Source organism: Trichosurus vulpecula, chromosome 6, assembly GCF_011100635.1.
Source record: "Trichosurus vulpecula isolate mTriVul1 chromosome 6, mTriVul1.pri, whole genome shotgun sequence".
Classification (NCBI taxonomy): domain Eukaryota; kingdom Metazoa; phylum Chordata; class Mammalia; order Diprotodontia; family Phalangeridae; genus Trichosurus; species Trichosurus vulpecula.
The window spans coordinates 131612655-131635037 of NC_050578.1; the positions used below are offsets into that span (position 1 = coordinate 131612655).

At 40.4% G+C, this 22383-nt stretch overlaps 1 protein-coding gene across 1 annotated transcript in view; it reads left to right on the forward strand.

Moving 5' to 3' along the window:
- The first annotated feature begins 453 nt into the window (after nt 1-453).
- ANXA10 (annexin A10) overlaps nt 454-22383 on the forward strand; it is a 77723-nt gene continuing 55793 nt past the window's right edge. The window contains exons 1-3 of the mRNA XM_036765023.1: nt 454-506; nt 2596-2780; nt 17022-17116. Coding sequence (XP_036620918.1) covers nt 454-506; nt 2596-2780; nt 17022-17116 — 333 coding nt within the window. The remainder of the gene's footprint in view (nt 507-2595; nt 2781-17021; nt 17117-22383) is intronic.

A 22383-nucleotide genomic window follows, 5' to 3' on the forward strand; every position in this document is an offset into this window, starting at 1 on the left:
GCATTGTGGTATGTGAAAAAATGTACTGAATTTAAAGTCATAAGATTGAGACTCAAATCCCTATTCTGCATTTGATACCTTTGTGACCCTGGACACTTTTCCACTCAAGCTTCCAGCTTCCTCTTTGGTAAAATGAGAGGGTTAACCTAGGAAATCTCTGAATTGCCTCTCAGTCCAAAGCTGAATTCATTTTATCTCCCCAACCAAAATAAAAATAATTTTAAAAAAACAGCTTTCTTCTAAACCTTCCTGTTTTGGTCAAGGATAACACTATCTATCTAGTCTACCAGATTCCAAACCTAGCTGTCATCATTCTTCACTCCTCCATCTCCTTTACCTGACACATCCATCCTGTTCCCATATTTTGTCACTACAATATTTCTCATATATGATCCCTTCTCTCTACTTATGTAGCCACCGCCCTATTTCAAGCCTTTATCATCTTTCACTAGGATGACTGCTATAGCTTCTGTAACAACAATGTGGCTTGCAGCTGCTGTAAGGATGTAAGTCCCAACAAGACCAGCAACAAGAGCTGCTTGCAGGTTCTTTGAACTGCTTTACTAAGGAAAGTAACTTTAAGTAGTTAACAATCTCACTTTAATCACACCTACATTTATCATGAACTTAGTTCAGGAGGAAGAGCCAGCACCCTGAACTTGAGGAAATAGAAATAGAAATTACAAACAGAAAATAACAACAAATCAAATAACAATATTCAACAAACAGGCTTTCTCTGATCAAGACATCACATACATAGTTACCAAAAAGAGAGGCACCAATGGGTCTGGGTTGGCGAGGCAGGGGGGGAGGGGGAGGGGGAGGCAGTTGCAGCGGCTTGCCCAGAGTCTCAACACTCTATCCATGAGTGAGCCCCAGACAAAATGCTAACTTCTGAGTTTATATACCCTTTTTAGGGCCCAAAGGGTTGACAACTAATAAGCAAAAGGGTGTGAGCCTGGGGCTTTACACCTAGTTAGCAAAAGGATGTGGGCCTAGGGCTCTGCACCTAGTAAGACTTAATCAAAGGCACTTGATTACTTTAGCATTCTAAAAGGGAAAACAGTGAAAGAAGTCCCACCCTAATTACTGTAACAGCTTCCTGACTGGTTTCTTTACCTCAAGTCTTTCTTTCCTCACTTTAGGCCATCCTCCACAGAGCTATCAAAGTGACTATTTTCCTTAAGTGCAAGTCTAACCATATCACCACCTTCCTCAGGAAACTCCAATAGCTTCCTGTTGTCACTAGGATTAAATATAAGTTCCTCTGTTTAGGCTGTAAAGGCCTTCAAAGTTTGTCCCTAACTTCCCTTTCCAACCTTACCATTCATTCTTCCCCTTCTCCCATGCTACGATGCAGCCAAACAAGGCCAGTTTTTAAACACACACACACACACACACACACACACACACATCTAGCACACACAAACATACATACAGATACGTACATACACACTCGCATACATACAAACACATATACATACATGCATATATATGTATACACACTCACATACATACATAAACACATGCATACATATGCGCATATACACACATGCATGCATACACATACACACACCTACATGCATGCACGTACTTACACAATGCATACACATACATATACATATACACACACTCATACACATACATACATACACACATACAAATACATACACACATGCACACATGCACAAACATACACACACACACGTACACACACACCATCTCCTCCCCTTTGCACTGACTCTTCTCCATAACTAAAATTAACTCACCTGATTCTCTTGAACTTCCTTGTCTCCCTCAAAATTCAACTCAAGCACCACTTTACATATGAAGCCTCTTTCAATGTCTCTAGCTTCTAGAACCTTTCCCAATTTTTTAACCTTGTATTTATATTATAAAAATTGTAGACATTCTTATTAATGTAGCCTTGTCTCTCCTAATAGAATATCAGCTCTTGAGGGAAGGAAATATTGAATTTTTGTCTTTGCATATCTAGTACCTAATAACTGAATGGGTACTTAACAAATGATTATTTACTGACTGATCAATTACTAAACACTTAATTTTTCACTACCTTTCTGAAATAATGGACCATGTCAACCAAATGCCTTTTTCAAATAGTTCACCATTTTATTGTCAGCCTAAAATGTAATTTAAAAAATGACGGGTAAGATCTTGGTAGTGTTCTGTCTCTGGTGAGCTTCACCATGTGCAGGTCTTAACAAGCAAGTGTTGGCAGTCAAGCATGTTGGTAGGGAAGTCCAGAATCCATCAGCAGGAATATGCACATGTAATGACTTGTTTACAATATGATACCATATGGTTACATGATGCAATTTTGAATCATCAACATTTCAATGCAGGGAAAAAAACCCCACAAATTTACAATAAATTATTAAATTTAAGATGAGTCATTTAAAAAAATTTATATATGTTTTAAAATGACAAAAATTTTAAAAAACATTAAAGGGTTAAAGAAAGTAGATTTCCAGGAGGCCCTGAATATTTTTTTTTAAGAGAGGGTAGTAGGCCAAAAAATTTGGGAATCTCTGATCTAGTGAAATGTATTCACTTTGTAATTGTTGGTGCACACAGAAAATGCTTCATTTGGGTCCTCTCAAACCTTGTCTCACTAAGTTATTTAGAAGACAGCCTAGATGATAATAATGACAAACTCTATGGTTTCTCTTCCAATCAGTTACAGGGAACCATCTTTCCAGCTCCAAATTTCAATCCTGTCATGGATGCTCAAATGATAGGAGGAGCCCTTCAAGCATTTGGTAAGCATTATATATTGACTTTTGCCTTTTTATTTCAATATTGTTTCTTTTTAATTTAAGTATCTTTAAAGATGAAATAGTGTAAATACTTGCAAAAAAGTCTAGGACAAGAGGGTCAGGAAAGATATGGAGAGAAGAAGTTAAACAAGGACAAAAAGAGAAGGAGAGTTGAGTGAGGAGAAAAAGCAAGGAAGTAGGCAACAGAGAAGAATGTAGAGTCTACAAGATAATCAAGTTTTGAAAGTTTTTAAAGATCGTGTTGGCAGTTAAGTGGTACAGTGGATAAAGTGCAGGGCCTGCAGTCAGGAAGACTTATCTTCCTGAGTTCAAATCTGGCCTCAGATACTTACTAGCTGTATGACCCTGGGCAAGTCACTTTGTGCTGTTTGCCTCAGTTTCCTCATCTGTAAAATGAACTGGAGAAATAAAAGGCAAACCACTGCAGTATCTTTGCAAAGAAAACCCCAAATAGTGTCAGATATAACTGAACAACAACTAAAGACCATGTTTTCTAGATAAAGAAACTGAGACCCAGAGAGGTTTGTCTTAAATAATCCATGTAAGATTCAAGCCTAGATTATCTGATTTTAGATGCAGTATCTTTCCAATACACTAGTCTGGTTCAGAGTTTCAAAAGGTAATATTGGGATAGGCATTGGATGTGTGATTTCATGGTATATAGAATTCTAAGATGAGAAAACTCACTATACTAGAGCAGGTTAGCACCCTATATTGGCAGGCATAGATTCTTAACTTTTTTTATGTCTTAGATCCTTTTGGAAGTTTAGTGAAGTTTATGGACCCTTCTCAGAAAAAAAAAAAAGTTTTTAAATAATTGACGGAAATGCTAAATTTCAGTTAAAGACTAATGAAAATAAAGATATATTTTTCTTTCTATTCAAGTTCATGGTGGCCTGAAATCACAACATGGACCCCTTAAGTGGGGCGGGGGAGGAAATCGGGGAGGGGGTGGGGCAAATGACTTGCTGAGGGTCATACAGCCAGTATTGTTAGAAAATGCAAGAATTTTACCTGGCCGTGTGTGAATTTAGATTATTTCACATAGTATTTGATGAGGTGGCATGACCTCTTAGCTGGCACTAGCCCATCTGAGCTAGGTACAAAGCTCTCTTTACCATTTTGTGCCTCAAACCCATTGGTCAGCATTTTGGGGTTCACTAAACCCCACTCCTTGATTACATCTTTTTCACCTCACATTTCAATCCCCCCTTGCCTTCTTATCCACACAAAATATTTCTAGTTTCCTTTCCATTTGTCTGCATTAGATAACATGAGAAAGGATATCTTTCAATTGCTAAAGAGAATTGACAAAAGCATATGTTTGGAGATTCAAACTCAGGACATCAATGATAAAGGACTCATTATCTAATACTGTTACATCTTAAACCTTTGTGAGTGACACCTGGACTGGAAGTTCAATTGAACAGGCCTTCTTAGAACCAAGAGGAGTCCGCCCTTTTAGATATGCTGATGCTCAAGCAGCCAAACTCCACAACTGCCTCAAAAAGCAGTTTGATTTCCTGTAATTAGCCCCTAGCATCACTTCAAATCACATTTTCATATAATATCTGTGGAAACAAAATTCAATCATACCTCACAGTGTGTGTCAGAGTCAGGACCTTAATACAAATCTTCTAGCCATTTCTCTATCTACTGCACAATACCGTCTCTGTAAAATAAATGGTCAAAGGAAACCATGCAAAAAGAATTTTTAAAAAATTAAATGTCTTCTAAATACTGAAATGAATTTTAATTAAAGTATCCTTTATGCACTATGAGCTCCTTTAAATGGATCCAATTTTTTGATGAGGTCTCTTGGTAAGACTGTGCCAATCAATGACCTTAAAAGAAACATTTGTTTAAAAACCTATAAAAACTTTCCCAAGAAAGCTTACCCATCTCTTTAAAGAAAAAGAAAAACTTAGGAAGAAGTCAGTTTTTGCTGTCTCTATATTAAGTGACAACAAAGATGACTTTAATTGTGCCCTCTAAAAAACAATCTATCTTAGAAATTTGCAAAGCTGTTGTGTTTTTCAAAATATCAATTATTACAAAAATTATAAAGACAAAATGACAAAAAGTTATAGATTAATTCCCCTCCCCCCTCAGGAATGCAGTAGCTTCAGGCTATAGATCAGAAAACCCTATTTTCTTTTCACTGAACCATTTTTTCCCACTTTACCAGTTTCCCGTCTACCTAATCTTAAGGTTAGGGGTCAGAATGTGGATTTTTTTGACTGCCACATTCATTTCTTCTCCTTGAACTTTTGAGAGTCTGAGGTCCCAGAAGTGCTTCTGTCCTTAATCTTCTGGTAATTGCTTATGTTTGAATAGTGACAATAAGATGTGCCTGAGGGGGCAAATGAATGACAAACCTGGATGGGAGTGGGGTTGGCATAATGGTGCTATTTGCATTTAGCCAAAGTAAGCATACAAAAGCAAGCCAATTACTAATTGTTGTTACCCACATTTTTATTAAAAATCATTCTGAACTTTAACACCAAATGAGTTTTTATACATACAAAGCAGAATAGAAAAAGAGGATCATATATGTGTTTCCCACTGACTTTCATTCTATTTGTCATCTATGCATTTTAAATATTTAAAAGACTCTCTTTTTGTTTGTTTGTTTGTTTTGTTTATCATGCTAACCCTCTTCCCAAATTCTTCCCTCCCAAACTCAAAGAAAGCTGACACTGGCTGACAGAGTTGGGACCTGACTCCTGGTTTTGAGACCATATCCAAGTATTGTTTCTATCCTGCCGTGCATCAGCTTCCAAATATTAAAAATAACTAAATAAATTATGGCCAGAGATGAACTTAAAACATTGCATACATTTAAGAAGTGTATTTATTTTCAAAGATTCACCTAAACTAGTCCTTATGAAAATATCTGGTTTGAATCAGATCTAGAAAGATTAAAATGGCAATTTAATAAGCGTACCTTTGCCATATAAACTCAGCCTCTGTTGGAAATATAAATTCTACCCTGTCAACCTGTAAGTTTGGTTAAAGGAGGCAAACAGATTAGGTGAAATAAAATTCATATAGATTTATTCCCTTTAAAGCTAACTGGTACATGATCATGGAATTAACTTGAACAAGAAAGAGAGATAATAATAATGTTATGTCCAACATATACTAGACGTTATGTTAAGCATTTTACAATCATGACGTCATTTTGATCCCACAGCAACCATCATTATTATTTTCCCTTTACAAATCAGGAAATGGGTCAAACAGAAATAGGATAGTTTTGTAACTGGGACAGAGAAGTGTGAAGTTTACCTAGAGCAGAGAACAAAGGCTGGTTTCTCAGTGAAGACAATTTTTGGAGGCAGAGTTTAGGAAATGCTAACCACAGTCCCAATCCATCTACCTCACCCTTCCCCCACAACTGCAGAATTTACTGAGCCTAGGGAGGTCTGCAGCTGCTGGGACAGAATGGGTGAAATGTATAGGACCTGGGTGACATTTCAAGCTTCGCCAAAAGGAGGGGCTACTAGGTGCCCAAGTGGCACAAAGCCACCATCAGTCTGAGAATTTCTGAGCCTCCCCTCCTTTTGCCAGGTGGGGAAGGGTGATTCAAATTTTCCAGCAGTCTCTTCTCTTAATCTGACCTAGGATGAGAGATTAACAAGAGCCCTAGGATGAGAGATTAACAAGAACCCTTGGGGGTGTTTAAAAGTCCCCAAACTGAGACACCCTCTTAACTCTGGGGAGGGAGTGGGGAATGAGTGATCAGGATTACAAAGGGGGTGTTTTAGCACTAGTGAGAGTTCCTGGAGTGATCCATAGTCTCAGGAGTTCTCTCTCCCAAAATTCCAACTAATCAGTTTCCAAACTTTTTAGCGATTAATCCCAGAATCTGCTAAAAAGTTTTAGCTCTATTTCCATTGTAATTCTGGGTTGACCAGACCAGAAATTATAAGGAAAAGAGTCTTTGTTTCCCTAGCTGCAGTCTTAGAAATCTCTGGCTGCCTGTGTTTCAAATTTTACAAGGTCAACTCATTTCACAGCACACACACACACACACACACACATACTGACAGACAAATTGACAATTTAACAAAATAACTACAGACTGAGCTCGGAATTTAACAACAGAGAGAGAATTAGAGGCTTTCATGAATTGGCTATTAGCACATCTGTGGTCTTTGGGGAAGCCTTGGCATTCCTGATTTTTCTGACCCTCCATATCCTACATCCAGAGGGTAGCTGTCCTTCTCAAAAGCCCTTAAGGAAAGCAGGGAAAGGGAGAGAGGGAGGAGGGCAGAAGGCAAAAGCAGAGCCCTTAAGGGAAGGGAGAAGGGGGAGATGCTGAAGCAGCTTTGAGAGCCTTAAGAGTCTCACTCAGCCATCTCAGCAAACTCAAGGTGGAAAACATTCCCATCCCTGGCTATATTCTTTGTTGGCCTTTAAACTTAATTTGGTTTTAAGATAAAGTAACTTTGATCAGTCCAAAAGAGCCCCATTGAGGCCAATATAACCTGGGGCTATCTCTAGTTAACTGACAATAGTACTGATTGACCCATAGCTAATTTTCCTAGATCAATCCTTATTTCCAGGGGATCTATGTGCATCCCGCAGATCTGCATTTTTACCACAGATTTGATCCCTGCCCCCAGAGCTAGCTTAAAGGCAATTTCAGACTTCAACCAAACCGGTGAGTCCTTTTTGGAAGCTGGGAATAGAGACAGCTTACCCTGACCTTGTCAAGGCCAAAATTCCAGGAAAAATGAATCCTGTGGCACCTGAAGCATTGGCAAGGTTGGGCTACAGTTCTTTGTCCTGTTCCATCATTTCCCTCTGCAGGGCAAGGCACCATAACTGTCAACATGTAAGTTTGGTTAAAGGAGGCAAACATACTAGGTGAAATAAAATTCGTATAGATTTATTCCCTTTAAAGCCAACTTGTACATGATCATGTTGTCCAAGAGAGAGATAATAATAATTTTATTTCCAACAATCCTAAGCTTTTCTCATTAGATAAAAGCCTTTACACTAGATTTCCTAGTTGACAGCCCTTGAAATATGTCTGAACCCATACAGATTACATGATTATTTGTCACTATCCTACAGAGAAATGAAAGATACATAAGAATAGCAAATATTATTGATATGTGCAAGCTTCCAGGGAATATTGGTCTTCTGGAAAGTTTCTCTGAGAGTTTGGTGGCTTCCACATTTTGAAAAGATGTGGAATCTCTAGAGAGGCTGTGGGTCCAGAGGCAAGATTTAAAATATTCATTAAAATATTGGAAAATCGATCTTGATCAATTATTCTTCATAGGACAGCAAGCAATAAAACTAAAATGTACTCTGATGAAAGGGAAGACAGGGTGGAGTAAAGGGAAATAAGACATTAATTGGTTAGAAATATCCAGTGACTTAAAGATGATCCTAACTGTTGCAGTCCAGGGATGCTAGGAACCCTGAAATGCAAGCATATAGGCATGGGTATGCCTCAAAAGAATTTGACCACTCAAGCCTTCCAGTCAAAGTTGCAAGTTTATTTGTAATACCAGTACAAGAGGCCAGACTCCTAGTGAGTCTGGGCATCTGACAGGGACAAGACAAATATTTTTAATAGAGAAAAAGACTGTGGGAAGATTTGGATGGAATTAAAAAGTGACAAATAGCCTTCCGTGATCTGGAGGTGACAGAGAAAGCGATCTAGATGGGATTAAGGAGTGGGAAGCAGGTTGGAGTGGTCTGGACTTAACAGAAAAAGGAGGCTTAGACTGGTTTGATGGCCACAATGAAAGGACATTTGAAAGGATTATACTGGGATGCCTCAGGGAAACACCAGGAATCTGGGTTCAGGGGCTGTGTTCCTGAAATTTTTGAGAAAGTTCAAGCTGGGGGTCCAGATCCTATACTCCATCATTCCCCCCTCAAACAAATGGGACCCAAAATCTTTTGGGGTAAGGAGCAAAGGTCTCAGCTGTTGAAACTGCTTTGTGCTGGCAAGGGCTATAGAACTGTCCTTGCCTCGCTGAGTCCTATTCTAAACATCAGATTTTGGAACCTGGCTGATGACAGGTCCAATGAGCTGGAGATCTTGGTTGGTATATAGCCTGAGCGGTCATTTGGAAGTTAATGGCCCCAGACCCTGGAGGGGACAAACATGGCAAGGAGGTTAAGTGAACAAGGATCAGACAGACACAAAAGGAATATAATCAGGAGGGGAATAAGAATGGGGGCAAATATAGAAAGCAGCCAGGATTTTCATGAAGAAGATGATTTGGGGGCACTGAGGTTATTAGGGATTTCTTGTACCCAACTAGCCTTTTCTGAAATACTTTTGTACATACAACAAGAGGTGTTTGCTAGAGCATATATAACCCTGATAGAGGTAAGCAGGTAGTCTAGAGCTATTCTGTTATCTAAGACTACCTTTACTAGGGAATCCAAAGATGATTGGATTTCCCAGAGACTATAAGCTGTCTCAATTGCCAACTAGTGAATAGTCTCTGAGGTTAGAGAGAATGAGTTCATGTTGTAGGTGACCATAACAGGGCATGAGATACTCTTCTCCCTTTTTAAGGAGCCAGAGAACATTTCCCCAGAATCTATACATTGCCCTTTTCAAGTTGGAGGCCTTGGGCTGTGGGCATTGCAAATTGAAAAGGGGGTGCTAAAACTCCAAGAGTGCACACTCCAAAGTCTTTGAAAGGTGTTAAGCATTGGGTGGCCAGGATAGTAGGTCTAGGGTTTTGCTATGTGGGGCACTTCGTTTCACCTCCTCCCCAGAATTTTTGTGACTTTGTTCACTGAGCCCACAAAGGAAGGTATAGTCTTTGAGGGGCACAGATGGGTCAAGTTTGTAAGAGGATCCAAGTAGGGATGCCCCAAGGATCAGAATGGTTGTACATTAAGTTCCCAGTTGACAGGGGTGTCTTTAAGAGATCAATAAGAGTGTTGTAACTAGAAGGTGCTGTGGCATTGTGACTTAACTTAGAAGTAAAGCTTAAAAAGAGGGTGCCTACTAGGACAGTAGGGGAGGATGCAGTCATAGATACAAGTAGGAAGTGCTCCCTTAATACAATTGGTACAGCTAGCTGATGTAAAGTTCCAGAGACACTTATCACTACTTTTATCCGTAGTATTGGTCTCAAGACTAGCAGAAACTTTTACAAGCCATCCCTCAACCGGGGTATTAACTTGTCCAGTGGTCATGGAGCTTGTCTCCAAAGTAAGAGAATATTTCTCTGTGGAGAAGCAAGGTGTCAAGAGGAAGAAACTAGCCCATAAAGGAGCAGACAGCATAAATGGGGTGGCAAAAATCTCTGAGGAAGTGATGTTGGGGAGGAGGACTTTTGCAAAGATGGCACATGATGGGAGATGAGAGTTATCCTGTGGGTGTGAGTGGCATACCCAACAATCTTGGACTCCACCTCCCCGCCTCCACCTCCCACCTAATGAGTTTCCCAGGTTAAACTAGGGAGTTATCCTTCCATTTGAAGATGTCTGTGCTTGAAGTATCAGGGAGGAGGAGAAAAAGGATTAGAATTATCATTGTCAGTTCAGAGGGAAACGATTTCAAGAAGGAAAGAAAAAGTAATTTCTCGGGGTGGGGGGGGGGGTGGAATTAAAGATGGCCAAAACAAGGCCAAAACGTAAAAGGAAAAGGGAGAGTATAATTTCACCTTTTTATCCACCTGTCCTCTGGAGGGCATTGGGGCCTTTCTAAACAGTGGCTTGAGGTTCTCCAACAGTTCACGGATATATTCTGGAGTCTAGAGGAGAGGTTGGGGGAGGAGGCAAGAAGTGAGACTAGTTTAATCCTAGAGTTATGAGTTCATCTGGGGAGGCCCTTGAGTTTTACTGCCATTGAGGTGGCGAGTATGACTCAGTAGGGTCCCTTTGAGTTGATATCTAAATGTTTTGCCTTTCAGGTTTTCCATGACTTTAAATGGATCCAATCTCTAGGTTGTGCTGGAGCAGGACACTCCTTTAATTGCCAAGAGGTTTTGGAAGATGTTTATTGGCATATTGTATTAGGGCATTCCTGACTGCTCCTGAGTTGCAAATTAGGTGATCAAATGCTGGTCTGGGTCTACAAGGATGTCAGATGTTAGGAAGGGCCTCCCATACAGCAGTTCAAAGAGGCAAGCATGATATTTTCTGGAGGTGTGATATGGACTCTGAGCAGCCCAAATAGGAGATTGTTAATCCAATTTTCTCAGGTTTCTGTGCACAGTTTAGTAAGTACCCACTTAAGGGTATGATTCATTTTCTCTACTTACCAGAAGACTTTGGATTCCAGGACAAGTAGAGGTGGTAAGTGATTTTAAGTGCCTTTGCCACAGACTGGGTTATCTGTGAAATAAAAGCCAAGCCATTGTTGCTCTGTAAGGAGCTAGCCAAGCCAAAATGAGGTATAATCTCCTTTAATAGGAACTTTGATACCTCCTGAGCCTTTCCAGTTCTTCAAGAAGAAACTTCTACCCAATTAGTAAAGGCATCAACAAAAACCAAAATTAATTTGAAACCCCTGCATGGGGGCATATGTGTAAAGCCTATCTGCCAGTCTTCACCTGGGTAGGTACCCCTCCTCTGAAAAGGTTTAAAAAAGGTTTGACTGCTACTTCAGGCCTCGGCAAGCCCGACAGACTTGTTGGATGGTTTCTCCTAACTTACTGCCAGTAAAAATAGGCTTTATCTGAGAATGGAGCATGTTCTTCCCCAAGTGTGTGGCCTGGTGTAAACCAAAAAGAAGCTTCCACTGGCTTTACTCTGGGATAAGAATTTGGCCTGAGGGTATCTGAGACCACCCAAAAGGGGAGAGAGAGTATCCCCTTTCTTATCAAGGGCCTGCTTTGGGGGGGCTGTAGGAATGTGTGAAGGGATCAGAGAGCTGTGGGAGTAAAGGAGTTGGTATAGTTAACTGGCAAACAGCATTCTTTGCTGTAGTGTCTGCCATGAGATTTCCCACAGCCTGATCCATTTCCCCTTTATGGTGGCTTTTGCAAAAAATAACAGCTATCTCAGGTGGCTTTTGAGCAGCTTCAAGGAGATGTGAAATCTCCTGGGCTTGTTTGATAGGGGAGTTTTTTGCTGTCAGATATGCCTGTTTTTTTTCCAACTTGCTCCATGGGCAGGTAGAACCTGGAAAGCATATTTTGAGAAAGTAAAAACATTTACTCTTTTATTTTCTGCTAGCTCTAGGCTTCTGGTGAGTGTTATTAATTCTGCCTTCTGGGCAGAGGTCCTAAGGAGGCAGGGGGTTGGCCTCTATGATGTAGTGGAAGCTGACTACTGAATACCCAGCTTTCCTAACCCCTTGTTCAATAAAGCTTGAACAATCTTTGTACCGTGCTGCTTCAAGGTTTGGGAGAGGGGAATCTTTTAGATCAGATCTCCTGGCATAAACACAGTCCAAGGTCTCCTCACAGTCATGAACCAGGGCATCTCAGCGGGCAGTGTCTGAAAGGAGGGTTGCTGGGTTGAATATGTGGCACACCTAAAGAATTAGTTGTAACTACAATTTGGCTAGCAGCTGTTGTATGTGGTTTATGACCCAGATACTTTATGGTTTGACATGCTATTTGGACTGTGTTCAAAGAGACCCTATATTCTTGAGTACCCAAGAAATTAAGAGCTCCTGTGGCAGCAGCCAAAGAAGCCTTCCAGGTGGGGCTATAAATGAGAATATCATCCCAACAAGACCAGCAACAAAATCTGCCAGCACAGGTTCTTTGATCTGCTTTACTAAGGAAAGTAACTTTAAGGGGTTAACAATCTCGCTTTAATCACACATACAAATATCATTCACTTAGTTCAGGAGGAAAAGCCAACAACCTGAACCTCAGAGCAAATACAAACAAGTAACAAACATACATTATAAACAGACCAAATACAAACCAACATCTGGGTTAGCAAAGCCAGGGTGGGGGGGGGGGGGCAGTTACAATGGCTTGCCCAGAGTCACGAGCCACTCTTCCAGTGAATAAGAGCTCCCAAACAAAACATCTGGGTTTCTTCAAAACCGGGGGGCTCTTAACAACAGCTGCCCAGAGTCTCCACAGCGACACTCCTCCATGAGTGAGCCCCAGACAAAATGCTAACTTCTGAGTTTTTATACTCCATTCAGGGCTGGAAGGATTCAAACCTAATCAGCAAAAGGGTGTGAGCCTGGGACTTTACACCTAGTTAGCAAAAGGGTGTGTGCCTGGAACTTTGCACCCAGTAAGACTTAATCAAAGGCACTTAATTTAGCATTCTAAAACAGTAAAAAAAATGTCTCACCTTAATTACCAATACATTAGGTCAGGGGTATCTAAGAGCAAGGCTTGATATTTTTTGAGCCTGCTTCTAGTCAGCCACTGATGGCCCTTTGTTTCCAGGATGCTCTGAACTAGGTAGGGAGAAAACTCCCAGGAATTGGCCAAGTATAAGTTTAGAGTTTTCCTCAATTAGAACGGTTGTGCTTCCTGGAGGCAAGGAGGCCATTTGGCAGCCAAAGAGTCTAACTGTTTAGAGAAATAGGCAACTGACCTGGGGTCAGGTCCTAAGGATTGGGTTGGGACTCCCAAAGCCTGTCTTCTCTTTTCATCAACATACAGAGTGAAAGCTTTTTCTAGATTGGGTGTGATTAGATGCTGGAGTCATGGTGAATTTAGTTTTCAGAGTCTCAAAAGCTTTAGCCTAGTTGGGGTCCCATTCTAGAGGGAGTGAATCAGGGCCTTGAGTACAGACATAAAAGGGCTTAGCAGTAAAAACAAAATTAAGGATCCAGTCTACAAAACCCAGCCATGCCTAGAAAAGGGCAAAGTTGTTTCTTAGTGGCTGAATGGGGAAAAACAGGATTGTCCTTTTCCTCTCTGAGTTTAAGGAGAAAAAGATGGATGTTAGTTCATGGCCCAGATACTTTATAGTTCGACATGCTATTTGGACTGTGTTCAAAGAGACCCTATATTCTCAAGTGCCCAAGAACTTAAGAACTACTGTGGCAGCAGCCAAAGAAGCTTCCCAGGTGGGGCTATAAATGAGAATATCATCCACATACTGAATTAAGCCACTATCTGCCAGTTCCAGGTCCCTCAAATCTCTTCCCAAGACTTGGCCAAATAAATGGGGGCTATTCCAAAACTCTTGGGGCAAGACTGCCCATGTTAGCTGACATGGATTTGATTTCCCAGAGGTTGTCCATTCAAAGGCAAAAATGACTTGTGAGTCTATGTGAAGAGATATACAGAAAAAAGCATCTTTGAGATCCAAGGTGGAAAACCATTGGGTACCCAGAGAGCTGAGTGAGTATAGTATATGGGTTAGGGACAATAGATTGTATGGGAATAATAGTTCATCAACAATCCTGAGATTTTTGAACCATTCAGATAGGGGTGTTACATGGGGTCTGGCAAGAGATGAGGATTTTATACTTAAGGAATTCTTCAATCAATGGTTGCAGTTCCTTCCTAGCCTCAGTCTTAATTGGATATTGGTGATTACAAGGAACAATGGCTGAGGTGGCATGAGTGGCTTGCCCAGGAATTCCCTGATCCTAAACAATTGGCTCAACTGTCTCCCACACTTCCAAGGAAACATGGGGAGATCTGGTGAACAGAGGAAAAAAGGAGATTGGAGGCTTAACTGGAGAAAATTGGTCCAATTTCACCATCAGGTCCCTTCCCAACAAGGAGGTGGGGCAAGAGCAGTGGATAAGGAGGGAGTGTTCAGACAACAGATCCTCAAATAAGCAAGGGAGAGGGTGCGTCTCAAGACATCCCTTAATTTTCCCTTCAATGCCCATGACCCAACAGGTCAAGGGATGAGTAGGGCCAGAGTAATTGGTTTAAAGTGAGAATTTAGCCTCCATATCAATGATAAAGCAGGTAACTTCAATTTTTCCCCAGGGCCCAACGAAAGAGATAGAGAAACTGGGAGCACTACCAAGCCCCAGGCTCTCCCATCATTCCAAGCCTTTAGAAGACTGGAGGACAGGGTACCAGGAGTCAGCTTCACCACTTTTCCAACCTTGGGGACAATGCTTCCTCCAATGTCCCTCCTGGTCACATCTTGGGCACCATCCTGGAGGCATCAGTTCTTGGGGCTTCCTCAGGAAAGGGGGGGTGGCATGCCATGCAGGGCATTCTTTGAACCAGTAGCCCTCTTTGTGGCATGGAAAGCAGGTTTCCCCACTGACCAAGTTGCCAGGAGCACCATCAGATCTTTCCCCAGCCATAACAGTGGCCAAGAATTGAACCTGTTCTCTGTCTCTAGCCCTACCTCTGCATTCTCTCTCCTCTGCTACAACTAGGTCTCTGTTGTTAAAGACTCCAAAGGCCATCTCCAGTATTTAGGCTTGAGGTATTTGAGATCCCATTGCCAATTTCTGCAATTTCCTCCAAATATCTGGTGCAGACTGATTAAGGAGATACATACCAAGGATTTCGTCCCTGTCTATAGAGCCAGGATTCAAAATAGTGTACTTTTTTAATAACTTATACCAGTCAGTCCTGTAAAAGGGCAGGGTTTTCTTTTTCTCCCTGAATAATTTCCTTAATTTTTTGAAAATTTATTTGCTTTTGAAATCCTATTCTTAGGCTCTGTAACAGAAAAATCATATGGTCTCTCTTTCCCTTATCTTCACTCTTTTGATAATCCCATCCCAGGTCACTAGTGGGAACAGAAGCCATTGGGGAGGGGTGGTATTCCATGGTGTCAGAGCTAGCCACATCGTGCCTAAACTTCTGGGCCTGTTCCCAGATTCTCCTCTTCTCCTCAATGGTACAACAAGTGGAGAAGAGGAAATGCAAGTCTCTCCAAGAAAGCTCAAATTGAAGAGATACATCCTTAAATCCCTCTGTGGGATCTTCAGAGTTTTGAACCAGTTTCTCTTTAACCTGAGTGAGGTCTGAAATGGAGAATGGGACATGCACTCTAATTGTCCCACTGGGGGAGGCAGCTAATTCTCTTAGAGGAAAAAGCCCTGAAGGTATGATAGAAGAAAGACAGGAAGCTCCACTTCTTGTGAGGGAGGTGCTGGGTCGTGCAAGTTGATCTGGATTGACTGCAAGGCTGGGAGATCTGTCAGGCAAGGGGAAAGATCAGCTGGCACCAGAAATGGGGAAGGAACCAGAGGAGGAACTGGAGGGCCAGTGCCTGGACAGGATCAGTAAGCCAGGTGCAGACAACAAGAGTTGAGCTGGGTCAGGGGCCACAATGAAAGGACAGTTGAAAAAGATAATATTGGGATGAGCCCAATGCCTCAGGCAAATGCCAGGGATCTGGGTTCAGGGACTAGGTTCCTACGGGAAAGTTCGAAGGGGGAAAGGGTCTAGATCTCATACCCCTTCATAATCACTCCTACCTAAGTACCTGAGACCTTGTGATAATCTACGATGGAGGGAATGGCTACATGAGGTTATGATAGGAATGAAAGTGGAAGTAGAGAGTGGGAGAATTTGATGAGGAATGGAAGCCATATGAAGATCATTTGAAGGAAATGGGCATGTTAGTCTACAGAAGAGAGGAATTAGCTGGGGACAAAATGCCTCTTTTCAAATATTTGAAGGCCTTTCATACCAGAAGAGGATTCTAGTTGTTCTATGTGGCCATAAAGGTTAGCACTTACTACTCAGAGTGAGCAGTCATCTGCTAGTACTAGAGAAACTAATTTCTCCACGATAGCTCCATAAAAATGCTTGCCTCATCTACTTGCAGATCAAAAAGATTTTAAAGTAAAACAATAATTTGCTATTCTCCAAACATAAAAGAAGTGTTATTCAAATGAATGTTTCAAGATAATATGAAATTCTTCACTGAGCCTCATTCTAAAAACATGTGTCTATAGAGTGGGGGCAAATCTGAGGGGCACTAGATACAAAAATAGCCAGAGAAGTAGAAAAAATGCTGCAAAGAGGGAGAGTTTGGGATTACTAGAGACATACCATCTATTGCACAATTTTGCTTACAACTGGCCCAAGGAAACACTTAAGCATGTAAGCAATTGCTCATCCACCCTTTCTAAGGGAAAGATTTAAGCAATAACAAAAATACTGAAATAAGAAGCAGGGATTTTTCGTTTTATCTTATTTTAATGAACTCCTTCAATATCTCCTTGTGAATTCAGAATCTAATTCATTTTTCTTCTTCTTTAAAGGAAATGTGAGGATTAGTTTTTGCAAAGTATTAGGTTCTGCAAAGTATAATCGAAGTTCTATATCCATGTAGATTAATGGTAATTGGAATATTGTTTGCTTCTTTTTTTAGACTGCAACAAAGACATTTTGATTGATATTTTGACTCAGCGCTGTAATGCACAAAGGATTATGATCGCAGAGGCATATCAAAGCATGTATGGCAAGGTACAAACTCTATCTTTGTCCTTTCGGTTCTCCTGTTACCAAGCTTATCAATTTATCCTGGTTTTCTTTCTCTCACCCAACCAGATTTCTAGAGAAAACAAATGGGGAGGATAACAAAAGAGTTTTTCCCACCACATGGATCCTAATGATCCCTGAAATGTTAGTCAGCAACTACCCATTTGAAATCAGTCACAGTGAAAACCCCTTTACTTAATTGCAGGGAACATGAGCTATATTGCGTGGGGAAACACCTTCAGTGCCTCCACCCTCATGGAAGTTTCCCCAGTAGTGAAAAAGTAAGGCAATAAACACAACATCAATGGTAATCGTGAATATGCCTATGTAGCTCTGTATCTCAAAGTATATGAGACTCTCCACATAGAAGGTAGAAGAAGTAAACCATTTATTCAGATACCAGAGAATCATATCCCACAAGCCATTTGTCCAGTCTACCACAGCAGTAAAACGTTCCACACACAACATAGCAACCTGGAGACTAGCCATTCCAAAACCCCTCCTATCCCCTGCTGGGGTCTTCCCCAAAACAAACTCACAGTACAGCTAAATCAGCCTCTTCAGTTCTACCCATCACAAGGGCAGCCATTAGTAGCCATTAGCAGCCATAACATCTTTCTCTCTCTCAGCATTTCTGTGACATAACTTCCTTTTCTTGTCAGGAAGTTCCTCGCACCATGTAACTTGGGCTTCCTGTGATATAAGCAGGTCATATGGCATATCAATGGGTGGGAAAGATCTTCAAATCCAATTGCTACTAAAAGTAATCTCAGCAATACTATTGAATCTAACAAGCCTTTATTAAGTAGCAACTATATGTATTAACTAACCTGTTCTAGGTGATGAGGAATGCTTTCTCCTACATTCATTTCATTTTGGAAGCTATGTATTTCAAGTTGGTCCAATTATATTAAAAATTATGTTTCATCAATTATTTAATTATTATATTAATTAATGATGTTATAAGTATATTTTTAAAATTTCACACTACAGAGAATTCTGGGAAGATGGTGGAGTGGGTCAGAAAATTCCAAGATCTCAACATTTTCCCCCACAAAAGAGATAAAATAGCACCTTATGGAAAACAAAGTGGAGGGGTGTATCAGTAAGGAAAGAATTATGACCTTGAGGATGACCATGAACATGCCTGTATGGTTCAGAATCACGGAGAATGAAAAACTCTCTAGGTAAAAGGCAGAGGAAGCAAAACATTTATTTAGACACCAGAGGATCAAACCCCAAGACCAATAACTCCAATTAGATATAGCAGTAATTATATTCCAAAACCAGTAAGCCCACCTCAATGTAGCAACAAGGAAATTATAACACAGTATTATAGGAAGGAACCAAGTCATCTTGTAACCTTCCCCCACGCTGGGGCCGACCCGTGAGCATTCATGGATCCTAATTGTCTGCTTGCTTGTGTTTCTCTCCCCCTTCAGTTCTCTGGTCTCTGCAACTCCCTAGTTTCTACTCTCCACTCCACACTCTTTCTGCAGCTCTGTCATCTGGAAGTTCTTATGTCTCCTTAGGCTGGATTCTGAAATCTCGGTTCTCAACGGCTACCTTCTGGGTGCATATACTCTTTTTAGGGCCTGAGGGCTTCACACCCAATCAGCAAAAGGGTGTGGAAAAGATCTTTAATCATTGATTGGCATCCCAAAGGTGTAGATGTGCCTCTCTTAACTGGCCCCACCTGAGGCCTATTGAATATTGTAATTAATCTAAGCCAATTATTCAGAATAGAAACTTGTCAAGTTAAAAAGCCTTGAAACAAATATAGTGCTTTGCAATCTTTAAAGTGCTATATTAAATGGCATTATTATCATCTTTACCATTATTATTATAACTATCATTACAATTTCTTGTCAAGTCAACAAGAATTTATTAAACAACTATTCTGTGCAAGCCACTGTGATAACTGATGGGATAAAAAGAAAGTCCATAGTCCGGCGGGGGAGTCATGAAAATGACTACACACAAACAAGATATATAGAGGATAAATTGGGCATAATCAATAGAGGTAAGGCAGCAACAATTGAAAGGATCTGCAAAGGTTTCTTATAGAAGGCAGGACATTAACAAGAAGCCAAGAAGAAAGCCAGGGAAGCCCAGAGATGGAAACAAGGATAAAGGAAATTTCAGGCAAGGAGGGTAGTCAGTGAAAACACCCATAGTACAGAGCATGTTGGGGGAGTGGGATAAGTAAGATCTGGAAAGGTTGGAGGGATCCAGTTTAAAAAGGGCTTTAAAAACAAAACAGAAGATGTTCTATTTGATCTTGGAGTTAATAGGCAGCTACTAGAATTTATTAAATAGAGAGGAGTGGTATGGTCAGATCTGCTCTTTAAGAAGATTAATTCAACAACTGAGTAGGAATGGGTTGGTCAACAATGTTTATATTTCAAAGTGGGAGGATAAGAACTGAAAAAAATGACCTTGTCTAAATGCACGGGTAGTAAAATAGTCTATGTGCATTATAGGCGAGGAAAGCATTCTCAAAACTGAGTGATGTTTGTCAGGCAATCTAAGAGAACCTATGCAATTTGAAATGTAGTCCAAATTTGCAAGGAGTAGTATGAGATGTTTGTGCTGTTTTAACTGTAATGGGAATGTAAAGATATGTAACTAAATTGCTTGTGTTAGAAATTGACCAACATCTAAGGCTGGTAGAGTATGAGGGTATTTAACCTCTTTCTAATTGCTTTTTTCTTTAATTTCTTGTCCTTTTCCTAACCAAGTCCATAACCCATTTCTCTTTTCTCTATATACTCATCTCCTTGGTAATTTACATTCATTTCCATGGCTCCAATCATCACTGCCAAATCTCTCTATTTATCCTTGGCCTCTTTTCCAAGGTTAAGATGGACTAGATGGTGAAACATCTCAGATGTTTTACAAAGGTAAAACAAGATGAAGACTCAAAAAGATTGATGATGGGAGAATAAGGTCACTGGTAAACTTGTCAAGTAGTATGGGAGTTATTCGAGGTTGCAGGTATAGAAGGGAGTGAGTGAGTGGTAAAGAAGTGAAAAAATATAGCATTGAATAGAGCACCGGCCCTGGGGTCAGGAGGACCTGAGCTCAAATCCAGCCTCAGACACTTGACACATGTACTAGCTGTGTGACCGTGGGCAAGTCATTTAACCCCAATTGCCCTGCCTTCCCCCCTAAACAAAAAGAAGTGAAAAATAAACCACAAAGCATTTTGAAGCTCTTATGATTGACATGTTTTGATCTCATAATTATGAAATTACTCTGGCCCTTCTACCTAACATAAGTACAACACTATTGATTTTATGGTGAAATTAACATAACATCAAGATGCCTCTGGAGTTTGTTAATACATGACACTTGTCAATCAGGTATCATTTTGCTAAGAAAAGATCAAGGTTCAACAATATAGCAAACTATTTTGTTATCTAAAATTCTGACATCTGTCACTGGCATAATGCCCAGGAATAAGGGCAATAGCCTTGAAAGTTGTTTTCCTCTGAAAACAAACTTTTTTCCAACTCATTCTCTTGTTTTTCAAAGACAGATAATCCATATTTAAAGAAATAAAGACATTTATATTAACATAAATTTCACATTGCATATAAAATGTCTATGGAGTACATAATTTATTAAATTGTGAAAACAAACTTCCCTTATTTTAAGTCCTACATTTGTAGAAATAATAGCCTCTTGACTTTATACGTAAATGATAATCTACTTTGAATAGTTCAATATTTATTAAAGATAATACTGTGTCTTCTTACAGAAATAGGAGGAATTTAATACATCTTTTGCTCTAAATTGTTCAATTTAACACTGTGTCAGTAAGGCAAGATTCATGATCTCAAGGATGACCATAAACATGCCCATATAGTTCAGAATCACAAAATATGAAAAACTGTCTAGGTAGAAAGCAGAGGAAGTATAACACTTATTTAGGCACCAAAGAATCAAATCCCAGAACCAGTAATTTCAATTCGATATAGCAGTAATTGTGTTCCAGAATCAGTAAGCCCACATCAATGTAGCAACAAGGAGATTAAAACATAGTATTACAGCAAAGAGCCAAGTTGCCCCACTGCTAGGGCCTTCCCATAAACAAGTACTCACAAATCCTGTTTGCTTGTCTCTGTCCTCTCCCCGCTCAGTCCTCTGGTCTGCAGCTCTCTGGTTTCCACTCTCCCCTCAGCACTCTCTTCTGCAGCTCTGTGGACTCAGAGTTCTTACTCCTTCTCCTCAGGCTGAATTCTGAAGTCTGGCCTCTCTTCTGACATCTGAATTCTTGGTTTTCAATAGCTACCTTCTGGGTGTATATGTTCTTTTTAGGGCCTGAGGGTTTCATGTCTAATCTGCAAAAGAGTGTGGGAAAGATCTTTAATCACTGTTTGGCATCACAAAGTTATGGGCCTGCCTCTCTTAACTGCCACCACTTGAAGCCTATTGAATGGATGGGAAAGATCTTCATTCACATTATCCCAATTCAGCCCCAAGATCTTTCACATCCATAGGCCACTTGTGTCTGAATATGCATTAACATTTCTTAAGTACAACAAAATCCCCTCAAAATAAACATATTCCATTTGGAAAACACTTAATATAACATCTCATCACCAGAGTGGCCACATGGCTCACTATCAGCCCCTAGATCTTTGTATCCATTACATAGGTCAATGGGAAACTGGTGCCAAAATACCACAGCAGTATAACAATACAACAAAGATAGTACAAAAATAAGTATACAAAACAATATCATGATTCTCTTCCCCAATTGAGTGGGACTCAGAATCTTGGGGTAAGAGGTGAAGGTCTTGTCCTCCATAGTTTCTTCCCCCTAAAATTGGATACAGAGCTGTCTCTGCCCCAAGAGGTCAGTAGTCCCATTCAAGAGGTCAGTTCTGTAGTATGCTAGCACCTGGAACTAGACTGATGCCAGATCCAGGGATATTGCAGCACAGTCGTGGACAGTGGGTGATGTCTAGCTTAAACAATCAGTCCTCAGCAGGCATAGCGTACATAATCCTCGAGGAAACAGAACTAGCAAAAGGTTAAACAAAACAAAGGCCAAATATGAGAGAAGGCAAACATGGGCTATTATCCTTCAAATAAGATTATCTCCATTTTTATTGAGACTCCAACTACGCAATGTCAATTCAACCTCATAGCCAAACTCAGGTGGGAAATGTTTGTTTTTTGTTTTTTTTTTTCAAAAGGAACATAATGAGGAAACTAATTCAGGAGGATCCCATCCTAGATAG